The 14,863-nt window shown below is 41.6% G+C and overlaps 1 protein-coding gene across 2 annotated transcripts in view; it reads left to right on the top strand.

Annotated features, from left to right (window-relative positions):
• Positions 1-14,863, top strand: part of ARNT2 (aryl hydrocarbon receptor nuclear translocator 2) — a 160,219-nt gene that overhangs the window by 124,118 nt on the left and 21,238 nt on the right. For both annotated transcript variants that reach the window (XM_019533707.1, XM_019533706.1), the window contains 3 exons: positions 2,707-2,858; positions 13,324-13,396; positions 13,557-13,680. In XM_019533707.1, the coding sequence (XP_019389252.1) occupies positions 2,707-2,858; positions 13,324-13,396; positions 13,557-13,680 (349 nt within the window). The remainder of the gene's footprint in view (positions 1-2,706; positions 2,859-13,323; positions 13,397-13,556; positions 13,681-14,863) is intronic.

Below are 14,863 nucleotides of genomic sequence, written 5' to 3'. Positions count from 1 at the left end.
GGCTGAGGGGGGGACCTGGTGACCATCTGTAAACTCACTAGGGGGGACCAGAAGGGTTTGGGAGAGACCTTGTTTCCCCGAGTGCCCCCTGGCATAAAAAGGAATAACGGCCAGAAGTGGTTGGAGAGGAGGTTTAGATTAGACATCCATAAGAACTACTTCACCATCAGGGCGGCTAGGATCTGGAACCAACTTCCAAGGGAAGTGGTGATAGGTCCTACCCTGGGGGTCTTTAAGAGGAGGCTTGATGCCTACCTGGCTGGAGTCATCTGAGCCCAGTTTTTCTCCTGCCCAGGCAGGGGGTCGGACATGAAGATCTACAAGGTCCCTTCTGACCCGACTTCCACAATTCTATGACTTACTTCCTCTGACACAATATTCAGGCATAACAGTGAAAGGATCACTTTGTGACAAATAACCGGTAAGGGTGTGTGAAGCAGGCCCTATATGATTCAGATCCGGATTTGGCCGGAATCAGGGACAGTAGTTAAAGTCATTGATTTGGATCACTGTCCCTGATTCGATTCGGCCGAATCCAAATCTGAAGATTCGATGCTGATTCAGAGAATTGGCAATTCAGACATAGACACAGCTTTAAATGTTTTTTCTACGTACTTTGAGGTACCAGCACAGCTTGTGAATGCTGTGATGCTGGGGTGGATGGAGCGTCCCACAAGAGCGTGGCTGAGGGGGGGGGCCCTCCATTTGCTTGGCAGCAAACTCGGAAGTAGACCAGAAGTACTTTTTGTGGTCCACTTCTGAATCTGCCCAGGAGTGCGCTGGGGGGCCCCTCCATACTCCCTATTTGGCAGTTGGCCGTGGGGGGGACCTCAGATGCCTCCCCAAGACCCAGGAGGCACCAGTTGCCAAGCTGGGGGGGGCATGGTGGGCCCCTTCCTGCCCTGCACACTCCAGCAGACCCAGAAGTGGACCAGAAGTGCTTAAGTGCTTCTGGTCCGCTTCCGGGTCTGCTGCCGTGCGCGCTGGGGACCCCCCATGGTTCTGTGGGATACTCCATGCGCCCCAACATCACAGCATTCACAAGCCACCTGCTACCTCAAGGTGCATAGCAAAAACATTTAAAACTGTGTCTATCTCCAAATCTTTCTGATTCCAATTCGATTCGGAGAGATTAAAGTGTCCTCTGACTTGATTCAGATTTGGAGATTCGGCCACTGAATCGGGCCAAATCTCCGTCAAATTGAATTGGGGACCAAAGCTTTGCACAGCCCTAATAACCAGGTCTGTTTTGTAAGAGTCCAAAGACTTTAGGAGCTTTCTTCTGTTATTAAATTGTTTGGTGCATCACAACTATGATCTGTAGCTAAGGCTGCAGACAGACATTAAATGAAAAGTTCAATGGAATCTGGTGCATGATCCCAATGATGATGCTTCCTGCCATACCACATGTGCATGGCATAAGGGGTGATTGTGTGTTTAAGCATCAGATCCCATTGCACCATGTTGCTGGTTCAGGGGGAGTCCAAGGTCATGATTGGAGGCTCCCCCTGCACTAGCAAGTAGCAAGCCTGGCTCCAGTGTGCTCCCCTGACTGGGAGCCCTCCAGCTGATTGGTAGGAACCTACTTAAATTGTGGCAAGCACACAGAGCTGATTTTTGCAGGCATTCCACAGCAACCCCGCCTCTCGGCACTGATTGGTGGAGAGGCCCTGGCGGGGCGAGAAGGGATGAGTGGGCAGCTGCCGTAACATCGTTGCCCTTCATGCCAGCCACTACCTTCCCCCGCTAGTAGCAAGGACCACTGGCTCCCAGTGGGGAGCCATCTTTCTATTTTTATTGGGTTTTTTGGTTAATTTCATGGATTTTGCAGACAGTCCTAGTTTTCGTGGTTTCCACAAAATTTGCAAACCCGCAAATTAAGTAAGTCCCTACTGATTGGGGCCTCCAGTAGAGAAAGCACGGGGGAGCCTTTGGCTGAGTGCCCCAATCAGCTGATGGGTGTTTCCAACTGCGCGAGTTCATCAGAGCCAAGGGCTCCACCCCCCGGCTGGAAACCCCCAGCTAACCAGTGCTCTCAGCCTCTGGAGCCTTGAGGAGGTCTGGTGTGCTCTGGAGGCTGGGAGCACTGACCATATGTTCAATTAAAGGTGTGATAAGAACCAACAGCAATGTTATTGCACATATTTTGTATGATACCTTTGTGGCTTATTCCTTGTTTTATCATGGCAGTAATTGAATAAATGTGTGGCCAGGTCACTATTTAAGATGTGATTAACCAGTTAATCATGTCTTAAATCCAAGGTCTGTCAGGGACCTAAGAATCCAGATGAAGAAGCAGATAATGAGACGCCCTGGTACAATGATCTTTCATCTTGTGGACATTTGTTTCTGCATGCTGTACAGAGTTTCCTTGTGATTTATTTGAAAATATTTGTACTTGGAAACGATGGTGCAATTTGATTCCTATCAAAACATGTTAATGTGTTACATGTTAAACCAGGGTTTTAATCCCTTGATGGTGGGCTGAAAGGGAAATCCTTGAGTGCATACCGTACTTGCATTCAAATTGGAAGCAGATATAATTTAATACTGGTTTACTCCTGAAGGAGCTAACTGCAAACAGAGTGGCTTTGGGTGGTTGTGCTTATTCCTCTTCTGTCTTTGTTTTTGTTCACCTCACTGTGGTGTTTGCTTGTATGTCAGATAATAGTCTGTTGTCAGTAACCTTTACAAATACTTTTACAGGTGGTGAAACTGAAAGGCCAAGTCTTATCTGTGATGTATCGTTTTCGTACCAAAAATCGGGAATGGATGTTGATCAGGACCAGCAGCTTCACTTTTCAGAATCCTTATTCTGATGAGATTGAATACATAATTTGCACCAACACTAATGTTAAGTACGTATTTTTTGTGGATCTCATATACTCTCTCTTTAGAACATCTAATCTAGTTGCATTATATACTATTATAAACCAGGTAAAAACTCAAGTGCAGATTCTCATGATTAGCTGTTTCCAGTTTAATTGATCTGTACTAGTATGTGTTACAAGAGCGAACAAGTAGATGTTTCTATTTAATTCTGTAACCTACGGTGTGTCCGTAACTAATGTCTAGGTGAGTCAGAGATAATCAGCTATAATTTATTTAACCAGAAAAGCCCAACAAGCCTGATCCACTTCGTTCTAATCTAGTAGCCAGGCCTCCAATGGCAGAACATCTGCCCTGAACAGAATAACATAGGCAGTGAGTAACAAGCTTCAGTGACTTTCGCCTCTTGAAAGCTAGTCTGAAATCAGTTTAGGTCTGTAGAGATTCTGGAGAAAGGGCCTCGCTGTTCATAAGCACAAAGAGAAAGCTGGGGAACCACTTCCAAAGAGTGGCACCCTCTAAAATCTTTGTTCAGTCTCTTATGTATTGTCATCCATCCCAGTTGTAGATTGTCCTTATTTTCTTGAGTCATCCGTACTGTTTTTGAGTCAGTGAGAGCTTTCAAATGGAGCCTGAATAGAGTGGGGTGGGAGCATACTGGCTTCTAACACTGAACATTGCATTGGCTATGAGTGTCAGCATGGCTCCTTTTGAATCTGGGGTGAGAAGAGAATCAGAATCTTACCTTAGGATGGGGGCTGAGCATATGCAATGACTTGTCAAGGTCAGAAAGCCATATGTTCAAGTTACTGTGTGTCTTAAGTTATGCTTGCAGAATTTATTAACTATGTCACTAAGTAGGTGTCTAATCCAAAAGTTGATATCTGGGAACCGCTTGCAAAGGAAAAGCATCCCTAAGAATTCAGCAGTGCCTCGATCAGCGCATAACTTCATGAAGCTGCTGACACTCTCTAAGCCAGCAGCTGTTGAAGCAAATCTAGGAAGAATAAAACCATTATTTTATAGGGGGTTTTAAATGTGTTTCTTCACTTGTGGCTTTTATTGTAAGATGAGCTTAATCTTTTACGTGCTTCTGGACTGAGCTGTGGTTTTTGCCAAGTGTTAACCCAAAGGAAAATGCTAGTTTCAAAGCATAGAGCTGTTAGGATGGAGAATGGAATGCTGAACAAGCACTTAACTAACGTAGATGTTCTCTGAGAGGTTCAGTAGCGCAACAAAGTCTCCCGTGGCTTTGGAGTTTGTGTATTACAAACACGTGCTATATTCTTTCCTCTGATATGAGAAGTACATACTTATTTCCTCTGAGATCCCCATTTTCTAGATTGTTGCTTATGAAAGTTGTCCAAGCCTGCTTCACAGTGAAACCATAGAGGTCAAATTTCTAGTCTTACTCTCAATATCCTCACTTTCACGTATCCTAACCATTGTTCCTGAAGAAGTGGATGTGGTTTTTATTTAGCACAAATCCGTCCTGGATATAGCAGTCAGAGAGACAGTTGTCCCCCAGTCTGACTAGCACATACAAATATATTTGTGTGTGCAAAGAGAATGCATTTCCACATGTCTGTTCCTAATCATTAATGTATGCAAGAACAGGCATCCAGCATTATAGGCAGCTGCTGGAAACTGGATCCTGACTGCTCTAACTAGGCTTTTATTCCAGAAGTCTTGAGGTCTAAGTTTGGCCTCTGGAATACCTAGTTTGTACTGCTCTAGACTGTACATATTAGCATCCTAGTATCTACTGGGGTGAATAAGATTGTGCCAGTTTCTGCATCTTGTCATATCTATCTTTAGTAAGTTTTGAAAACAAACCAGCCCTAATTTGGAAATTGGCTGCTGTTCATTCAACAGAGGATGTTTCCTTTTTATCTTTTATACAAGATGATATCGCTAAATGTGTTTTGCCTTCCTTACTTCTGTGGAGACATATGAGACGATATAAATCTGATTTTTAAAGCTTAAAACTTTAAGTACTATATTAGGAGGAACACATATTTATCCATGTCTTGTTCTGATTATATCCTCCGTTCCCTCCCTCTCTCCAAAAAGATGCGCACAATGGTGTTTTTACCATAATGTCTCAGTAGATCTTGTTATGCTCAGTGTGTTTCTTTATTACTCAAGGCACATACTGAATTAAGATTTTCTGGGTATTTTAGCACAGGGTGTAAAGTGTTTTAGTTCTAATGACTTCTACCCTCTAATCACTTGCGTACACATGACACTCAACATCTTAAGGACCACATTTTCAGAATTAACGTCCAGTTCGCGTGCTGCGTTTTGTATGACTCATGGATGTGATGCAGTGATTTTGCATCTACTTTGCATTTCAGTACATGGATAATCTGTAATTCAGTAATCTGTACATGGATATTGGCCTGAACAACCTGTGTGACCTAAAGACAAGATAGGTACAATATTCTCTATAATAGCTATAAACAGTTGTGCATGAGAAATCAGACAGTTTGATTTGTTTATACATTTGATAATCGCTAAGGCTGTGCAAAGCTTTGGTCGTTGATTCGATTTGGCGGCCGAATGTGAATAGAATCAGAAAACCCTTTAATCTCTCCAAATTGAATTCGATTCCAAGAGATTTGATGATTCAGACATAGTCACGGCTTTAAATGTTTTTTCTACATACCTCAAGGTACCAGCGAGGCTCATGAGTGCTGCAATGCTGGGACAGATGGAGTGTCCCACAGGAGTGTGGGGGGTCCCCAGCATGCTCAGCAGTGGACCAGAAGCACTTCCAGTCCACTTCTGGGTCCACCGCAGAGAGCATGGGGGACCCTTCCCCTGGCTTAATGCCCCCTGGATCTCAGGGAGCACCCGGGGTCCCCCTCAGGCCAATTGCCAAACTTGGGAGGGCGTGGTGGGGCCCCCCAGTGCACTCCCAGGCAGACCTGGAAGTGGACCGGAAGTACTTCCAGTCCACTTTGAGGCCCACTGCTAAGCATGTGGGGGGACCCCTGTGTTCCTGTGGGATACTCCATCTGCCCCACAATCACAGCATTCATGAGCCATGTCTGGTACCTCAAGGTATGTAGAAAAAACATTCAAAGCTGTGTCTATAGCTGAATCGCTGATTCTCTGAATCAGCATCGATCTTCAGATATGGATTCGGCCAAATCAAATCACTGTCCCCAATTTGAGCCAAATCCAAATTAAATACAGCCCATTTTGCACATCCCTAATAATCATCCTAGAATCAAGATGTGGGGTGGGAAAAAATTGCCCTAAATTTTTTAGATAAGGCTCCAGGAAAATGTAAATTCCATTATATACATTTATATATATATTCCAAATATATACATTTATTTTCTTTTAAGATTCATTGGTGCTTGTGTATTATAGCCTGTTTATAGAAAACTTTCATTTTTATATTGGTCCCTAAATCCTGTTTAAGTTTTCCAAGAGGACTGCAGAGGGCAGTGATGATCATAGTTGGGTTCCGCCCTCCCCCCACTTCTTTTGGGCCCTGTAACAGATGACTTTCCAACCTTGATTTCTATATAGAAGAATAATTAAACATTAGGTTCAAACGGTCACTTGGTTTCTTGCTTAAAAGTTTGCTGAGTTTCTTTTGGATATAATCATCCAAAACAAACTTCCTGGAAAAATGAAGCATTTAATGTTTAGCATTTGTGCTATGTTCTTCTGAAAAGGAGAGCCGTATATTAGACTTTCCCTCACCACATCTTCCTGTTTTATTAATACTTTGATTTCCTGAGAAAAAATTGTGAGTGAGATTTAATGTACAGAGACTGTTTTGCATTTGAATGACTCCCACCTCGCCTGGACTGAGTGAGCAAGTTCTGAAATCCTGTGTGTATTTAGAGGAGAAATGGCTTGTTTTCTGACCGTTGCAGATGTTAATATTTTCATTTTTGTATTCCCAGCTGACGTGTATTTCTTTGTACATATGAACAAATTCTAGACTCGTGCAACAAGATTCTTTGATGAAAACATTGCCTTCGCCTGAATGATCCATACAGGTCACAACCAGGAACAGAACGCTGTGTGAATCACTGGGTGCTTCAGATTTATGCGTAACAGAGCTAGAGAGATTACAGGTCCATAATACAGATAGTAAAACTTTAATTTCTCATCTTTCTGCCACTTGTGGGCTATTTGATCAGGTTGTAGTAGGATCTTTATCCTTTAGTTATAATAACTTTAGTAGGGAAACAACAAACTTGCATAAAAAGAGACAGATTTTATAGTGACCTGCAAAGTGGAATTTCTTAAAAACACTGTTATGCTCTGCTGCTGCTTTTTCTATTAGTCCCTCTTTATTCAAAGTAGTAAAAGGAACTTTGTGCCACTATTGTAAATAAAACAGACTGAGGAGGATAGCTCGTGTACAAAGTCTGTTCTCCTTTACTGAGAAAATTGGCCACTCTAGAAATTCATATTCTTCTTGACCTCTTTGAAGGTAGGACAACAATCTGGTAAGCCTAGCATTTATACAAAGAACATACTCACCTACAAATATCTCCATTTTGAAAGGGAGATTTTGTATAAAGCCTTCTTTGCCAGCATTTACTTCAACAACTCAATATTAGTTATCCGATCCTTTAGATTTATTGAGCACCTGTGTCAAGTCAGAGGATTTCCTAGTTTTACGCACAATCTGATAGTGAGCCAGGAATTCCAGCAGTTATGCAGCACTCTCTGTTGACCCAGACAATATACCACTTGCTATGTTGGCTATCATCTGTTAGCCAGAAAATCTATCTTTCACTGCTTTCTCTAAGCCATGAATCTAAAATGAAAACCTGGGTGGTGTTGGCTTTCACTTGCAAATCAGCACAAGATGGCTGGGTTTTGCTGAAACCACCGTGGCTGCTCCAATCCTTACATATCCGATTTGGAAATGTAATGAAGAAAGGGATCCATGTGTGTAATGATTAGAGGACTGCCTAAATTGCAGGGGGACTTGCCAGTTTTCGTGGGTTTATGTGGCATAAAGTTCTAATTCTACAGTCAGCGCTGATTGATGGAGAGACCCTGGGAGGGAATGGGATCAAGGGATGGCTGCCATCGTGATTGCTGGCTGACTTTCGTGTGGCCCCGCCCCTCAGCACTGATTGGCGGAGAAGCCCTGGCAGGGGAGGAGGACCAGGAGGCAGTTGCCATCTTGTGTGCTGCCCTTGGTGCCACCCTACCAGCTGGCGCCGTCCTCTCCTGGCAGAAAGGACATCTGGCTTCCCAGTCCAGCATTTTATTTTTATTAATGCTTTTGTTGTTGTTGACTTCACAGACGGTCCCAGATTTCGCGGTGTCCGTGAAATCCACGAAACCACAAATTAAGTAGGTCCTTAGTAATGCTCACTCATTCAAAAGGGCAGACTGATAGGGAATATTGAGACTAATGTCAGTAGCAAGATTCCTAGTGCAGCTTCACTCAGAAACATTATACCTTTTCTATAAGGTTTAAAATATCATGTTGCAATATTAGTAAATTTTAATCTAAATCATGAGTAGCCTTGTTGACACAAAATCCAGTGCAGTGAAGATGTACTCAAATATTTGTTTTTTCTGGTAAACTAGATTTGCATTTAGCCTTGTGGGCTCATTGATATTTATGTTGTAGCTTAACAAGTCTTACTGATGAGCATTTTCAAATAGAGGAGGGTGGGAAAGTGTTAGACAAGTGCCTGCAAAATAAATGGTATTAATTAAGTATGCTGTTTTGTGTGGCTTATTTGTATATCTGTGGGTGAATCAAGAAAACATACTTTATGCATAATAAAAGAGACCTAAAATACTGTTTATTGATGCACGCACTAGATAGTTGATGGTAAAAATAATTGAAACCAGTGTAATTAGCTTTTGAATTAACAACAAATTTATAATGGGTCTTTATGCTGCAAAGAATGGTGTTTGGAAAAACTTCCTCATAGATTTTCTGTAAATTTACCTCCTGGAGTTTTACTGGAAAACCATGTGTGTTCTGCTTTCTTAATAATAAATCTTTCTACGGACAGAATTAATTTTTAGAAATTCCACTTCTGTTTGATAAAATAACAAGGGAAACTCATCGTCCTCTGATAACCTGAGAGCTAACTTTTCTTTTTGCAAAATATGATACAAAAAGTATTCAGTTATATTTTTATAGACATTGAAGCCAAAAGAAATATTTAGAGTATTTGTGTCAGGCCAGAACATTTCTCCCCTGTAACTTCCAATTTGTCTAACTTATCTTCCAGAAAGTACCATCTGCTTTGAAAGAGTCCCCTGTGGTTCAGTGGTAGACTCCTTGTCTATCCCGTGGGAAACCTGGGTTCAATTCCCAGGTACTTATACAACTGCAGTCGTGGATTCAGTCTGGTCTTTGGATTCTGTCTTAGTGGCCTAACGGGAGGATGGGCAATCAGGGCAGCCTCCACTCCTCCAAAAATTCTTGCCTAGGTATATGCATCAAAGGTCTGGGTGGCCCTTGTACCTACACCACCATCTGGTGGGATCCTGCAAGGGACAGGATCCCACCTTTCCCTTTTACTCTCCTTGTGAAAGATATGCACGTAATGTCTCATCTGAATTTGTCTGGCAGTATGCCTCCAATCATTTGAAATTTGAGTGGTTTTCATTCTCAACGGGTCCAAAACTGTCACCACCCACAAAGCAACTAACCTTTGAGCTCCACATCCTTAGCATCTGGAAACACCTTTCCTTCCACTGACACGTCTGCAGCTGTAGTATCTTCTTGAGAGAAGGGCCTAATGGCTTGCTGTTCCTATCGCTTGGACCAACTAGCCCTTCAGGAGAGTGCAACAGCCTGAAGCACTGGGTGTTACGTACAGGAATTTTATTTGCCTGATAGTCTGATTGTTCTAATTTTCATTCCCAGGTTGTAGCTTTGGCTTCGGTTTTCCTGTCAATATGTCCCTAGTAGCAGGGTACAGGGCACAATAAGTTTTAGACCATGGTGTGAGGGTCACAAGTCTCTGAGCCCCTAGGCCATAAATAATCTCAGTAGTTGTGACCAAAAGACAGGAAGTAATAACAAAACCATTGCAAGTCACATTTTATCCTCCTCACTTCTCTTCAGCTATTGGAGGTAAGAAATTCAGATAAAAGATGGTATTCTGTAGAAACAGCATTAAGTTAAGGAAGGGTATGTAGCCTGAAGTGTTTCTTGATTGTCACATAGTTCTGTCCTGCTCTTTAAGAGGATAAAGTTTCAAACTCATAATGCCCTGAGATGACTCTAGGCCTTTGCCTTAAACCAAACCCGTATAGTTTTGGGGCAAGTATTTCTCCATCTCCAAAACCGTTATTGGAGATGTCTTCTGCCATGTAACAGTCAATATTTTCCATATTTTTTTGCATGTCTCTCACCCCCAAATAAGAAGCACACCTCTTTTTGGGCAGTCAGAATAAAGAAAAAAGCGTTTTTGACTGCATGGAGTTATTATGATTGTATCGAGCAGGGACAGAGCTCATGCACCTTCCCTTTCCTGTTTAACCAAAAGTTGAAACCCTAGCTGCTGCAGAAGACTCGTCTCCAGGAGTGGACTTTGAAAAGAGCTAAAGAGTTTCCAGGAGTATGTAACAGGAGGGCAGAAACCAGGAGTAGCAAGTAGGATGCAAAATTGCCGAAAGAAAGGTTAGCATGATTAGTGGAACACCAAGACCATTAAAAGGGAAAGGCAATCATTAACAGCTTTGGAGTGAAGAACAGTGAACCATAAAGGCCATTGACTCCCTCTGCTGCCTGAATGGAAATGCCAGTGCTGCTGCTTGGTGGAGCAAGAATCAAAGCAGGGTGTTTCTGTTCCAGGTGGAGAATTATCTTCCCCACTTAAGACACGCACCCCAACTTGGGATGGAAAGGAGAGGGGCAGCAGTGTGCTGATTTTTTGGCAAAGTGTATATGGTATGTGAGTAAATATGTTATGTACACCAGATGTACAGAAGTCAGGAGAGCTGTTGGGACCATACAACAGTATAACAACACTAAACTCTACATCCCCGTTATGCTAAATGGGAACAGACCTGTTTCCCAGTCTTCTCCGTAGTTGGCCAAAGGTCAGCGTTTGGAGAAAGATCAGTCAGTTTAAAGCTACTACTCCCCCATTCTCAAAGGCATCTGCTCAGATTTTTTATGTTAACTTGCAGCTCCTTCTGGACCTTCCATATTAATGGATGTGCAAGTAGCCACCATTTAAAAAAAAACGCACATTTCTTTCCACCTGGAGTGGATATTTAAAATATTAAATGGTGATCCTACTGGATATAGACACAGAACTGGCCACAGTGATCTGTGCATTGAGGTCCCACAGGGATCTCTGGTAGCCCCAACTAGTACAAAGGCTCCACCTGGTACAAACGTTGGCATTGCATTTTCAGTAGCATAGGTTAGCATGAATGTATCTTCTGTGTACTTCACTCTGGCTCCACAGAGTATATTTAAAAAAAAAAAAAAAGGCCTATTCAAGATCTTTGTCCTAGTAGTCAAAGCCCTCTGAGTTTGACCCCAGTTTTGTGAGGATCACTTCTCCATTCACTATCTTGACCCACCTCATGACAACCATATTTTCGTGGACTGTATTAGACTGCTAAGATTTCTACCTATCTAATCTATGAAAGGAGTCGAGCAGTTTACTTGTGCAAGAATAGATTTTAAAGGCAAAATCATGACCCTGAAATCTCTAGAATTTTCCCCTTTAATTTTAACCTGTTCACATTTTAGCCTCATAAAAGAAAGTTCTATTCTACAGTTGCATTTTGCATGGTTAGTGGTATGTTTTGGGAAACTTCTAAAATTCATATAGAGTTAACTACTGTCACCGATCCAGATATTTAAAAAGGCATTAATTAAAGAATGAGGTTATGTCTTTAAAAGGGAATCAAACAGGATGAAGAACTGCTGCAGAAGGAACTAAATATATTAAAAGGCATGGTAAAGAGCATGTGTATATATGTATGTATATATGGTCTTTACCATGCCTCTTAATATATTTAGTATATTATTTTAGATATAAAATATATATATGGCTTGTACCTTACATAAGCTATTATAGTTAATAAGATTATATCGTCATGTTGTGTCTTCCCTCCTCCCCTACCCCCCCAGTTCCCCTGGACCTTCTGTAGACTATAAATACAGCCAGTTGTATCTCAAGGTTTCAGATAACTTTATCTGGTTCATTGTAGTTAAGTAACAGTGCCTGACACTGAACACAAATTATGTCTGTGTTTCAAGGATTTAGAGAAAAGGTTTTGACAAATTGAGTTGCCTTATGCTGGCATGTTTATTAACTCTGTCCGTTTCTTTTGAAGTATTTTCTGTTGGTATTGCACATTTAATTTTTCTAGTTGTAATAATTGGATTAAGGCTATTACCTGCAGGGGTTCTTATTCATTTAAATTACATAATTTCTTCATTCTTCTCAGGTTTAAAATGAGACCTGAGTTTTTTGTAGCAGTTGTCGACAGAAATGGATTTTATACAATGTCTTCTGTAAATATAAAAATAATTTATTTCTTGAGATGTTCTGCCTCAGAAAGCATTTGGAGAACAACCAGGATGCAGGTTCTGATACAGACAAATGAACCTATATCATGTTTAATGGGTTGATTGCTAGGAATGGTTCTGCACACAATAAGCTTTTCTTTTTTTCATTATTGCCTTGCCAATTTCTTACCACTGTATTTTTTCAGTACAGTATAACCTCATAAATCCAGATATCAAAAATCCAGAATTCTCAAAAATCTGGCACTCTTAAGCTTCCCCCCTTTGCTCCCCCAGACACAAAGGGAGAAGCTTGCACACGGCAGCTGCCACTGCTGTCCGCCACCCCGCTCCGTGTGTGGCCGCTGCTACCTCACCCGCCCCCCGGTTTTAAAAAAACCAGAATTTTCAAATTTCCAGCAGGTGCTGGGTCCCGAGGATTTATGAAGTTATACTGTATTTGTTTCTTTGGTCCCCTACAACCTCTGATAGCTAACTATACATTCTCAGCCGTTTCTGCCTATAAGTCATTTGGCATAATCTGCTTGTGAACTAAATGAGGAAATAATGCTTCCTCTTGGTCATTTGACTAGGCTTGATCCTGCTTCCATTCAAGCCAACAGGAATTTTGCTCTTATTCAATAGGAGCAAGAAAAGGGTCTGCCTAGTGATCTTTAAATGTAAAAATACCCAAGAGACATTGTCACAATATATCATTTAGGGAAGGGTTGGGCTCTATCCTGTGTTGCTTACTCACTTATGTATCTGTGAAGTTGATGGGAATTCAAGGGTGCAGCCCTGTCCTGTACACCCAGACTATGTGTGGCAAAGATTTTCTCAACAAGAAAGCGTTAATAATAGTGTGCTTTTCCAGGAAAGGGCTTGCCAGCAGATATTCTTGAGAGCTGTTTCATTTGCTTGTCATATTGTTAAGAGAATGTAAAGGGGAACGGGCCAAGCCCATTCCTTTTTGTAACTTAATTATCTTATTTCCTCCCATTTTGCAGACAACTTCAGCAACAGCAAGCAGAGCTTGAAGTGCATCAGAGGGATGGGTTGTCATCTTATGACTTATCTCAGGTGATAACTCTGGATAGATCTTTATCTTTGTGCATGAAAGAACAGAGACTAGTTGACTGTGGTGTTGAATATAATACAAATACATTGTGACTGTACCTGAGGTTCTGGTATCAAATATGGTGGAGACAGTTACGTTTTCTTTTTCATATGTGAACAACAGGTGCCTGTTCCAAGCATACCAGCTAATGTTCATGAGGGTGGAAAGTCAGTGGAGAAGCCAGATGCCATCTTCTCCCAGGAGAGGGATCCTAGGTTTGCTGAGATGTTTGCAGGAATAAGTACTTGTAAGTGAGAGCTTCTGGTATTGAATATTTAATACTGTATTAAGTGCTGTTGCATCACATAAAACACTACCTTAAGGAATTTGTGGGAGACAGATCAGTTAGCAAGATTAGTCTGAATGTCTGTATCCTACAATTTGTCTTAACTAAGCATTTTCCACCACAAAAAGAATGAGGGAAACTCCAGAATTTAAAGTATCAGGTTAATAATACTGTGCACTATCTTCATTTAGAGAAGCTGCTCTCTGTTCTCATATAGCTGCATATTTCCCTGGCAGTTTCTGAATCAGAGTTGCTTTTATATAGTAACCATCCTTTTTTTCCTGGGGCAAAACCTTTACAGTGGAACTCTTAAGCAAATCCACTTGCTAGGGCTTGAGGCTTATATCTCTGTTCCTTTTTCCAACAGTGTTATGCCCATTTATCTCATTGAGCAAGACTGGAGTAGCAGTGCTATCAAGATAGGGATTTTTTTTGGGGGGGGGGGGGGGGTTGATTTTTTTGGTGGTTTTGTTTTTTTAACTCTAAGCCTATTTTTATAGGTGATGTTTTCAGATGTTTGTATTCCTTCTAGTTATAATAATTTCCTTGTTTGTTTTTTACTTGTTTATTGTTCTTAACCTTCCCACTGAAACAAAAGTTTTCACATTTGTTTTAAATAAATGAATGTGCAAGTCTCTTGCAGCGAAGGGAGGAAATGGCCTGCTGTGTTCAACTCCAGGGGTACAGGGGGATGACCTCACTGTATGCATAACTCGACCTTTTCAAACTGAGAAAGCAATGTAACTTCAATCTAGACTTGATATTTTGTCCTCCTGTTGCTGGGACTTCTGCTTTCCTGTTCATCCAGTCTATCTGCTCTTACAGTGAAGTCAACAACTGAGGCCATAAAAAGGGTCTGCTGGAAGGTAGCAAGATTTCAACCCTAAATACTAGAATGTTTTTCCAAGCGAGAACATCTTACTTTTTGGCTGCCTTCTTGGATCACATTCAGGCAGCTCTGGACTGCTTATTGGGTTGGGTTAGGGTTAAGGGTCTCGCAAGCTGCGAGGTTAGTGGAGAGGTGATGTCCTTGGAAATGCCATTTCTCTTTCCATCCTTATCAATTTACAAGCCGTGCTTTTTTTTGGACATGATCCCTGTCTAAATTTCTCATGGGAGCCACAATCAAGGTTTTTTTAATGTT

This window comes from Crocodylus porosus, unplaced genomic scaffold (genome assembly GCF_001723895.1).
Source record: "Crocodylus porosus isolate Cpor-Errol unplaced genomic scaffold, CroPor_comp1, whole genome shotgun sequence".
NCBI classification, from domain to species: Eukaryota; Metazoa; Chordata; order Crocodylia; family Crocodylidae; genus Crocodylus; species Crocodylus porosus.
The sequence above is the reverse complement of the archived record's forward strand: the minus strand, read 5'-3'. Positions and strand labels throughout refer to the sequence as shown.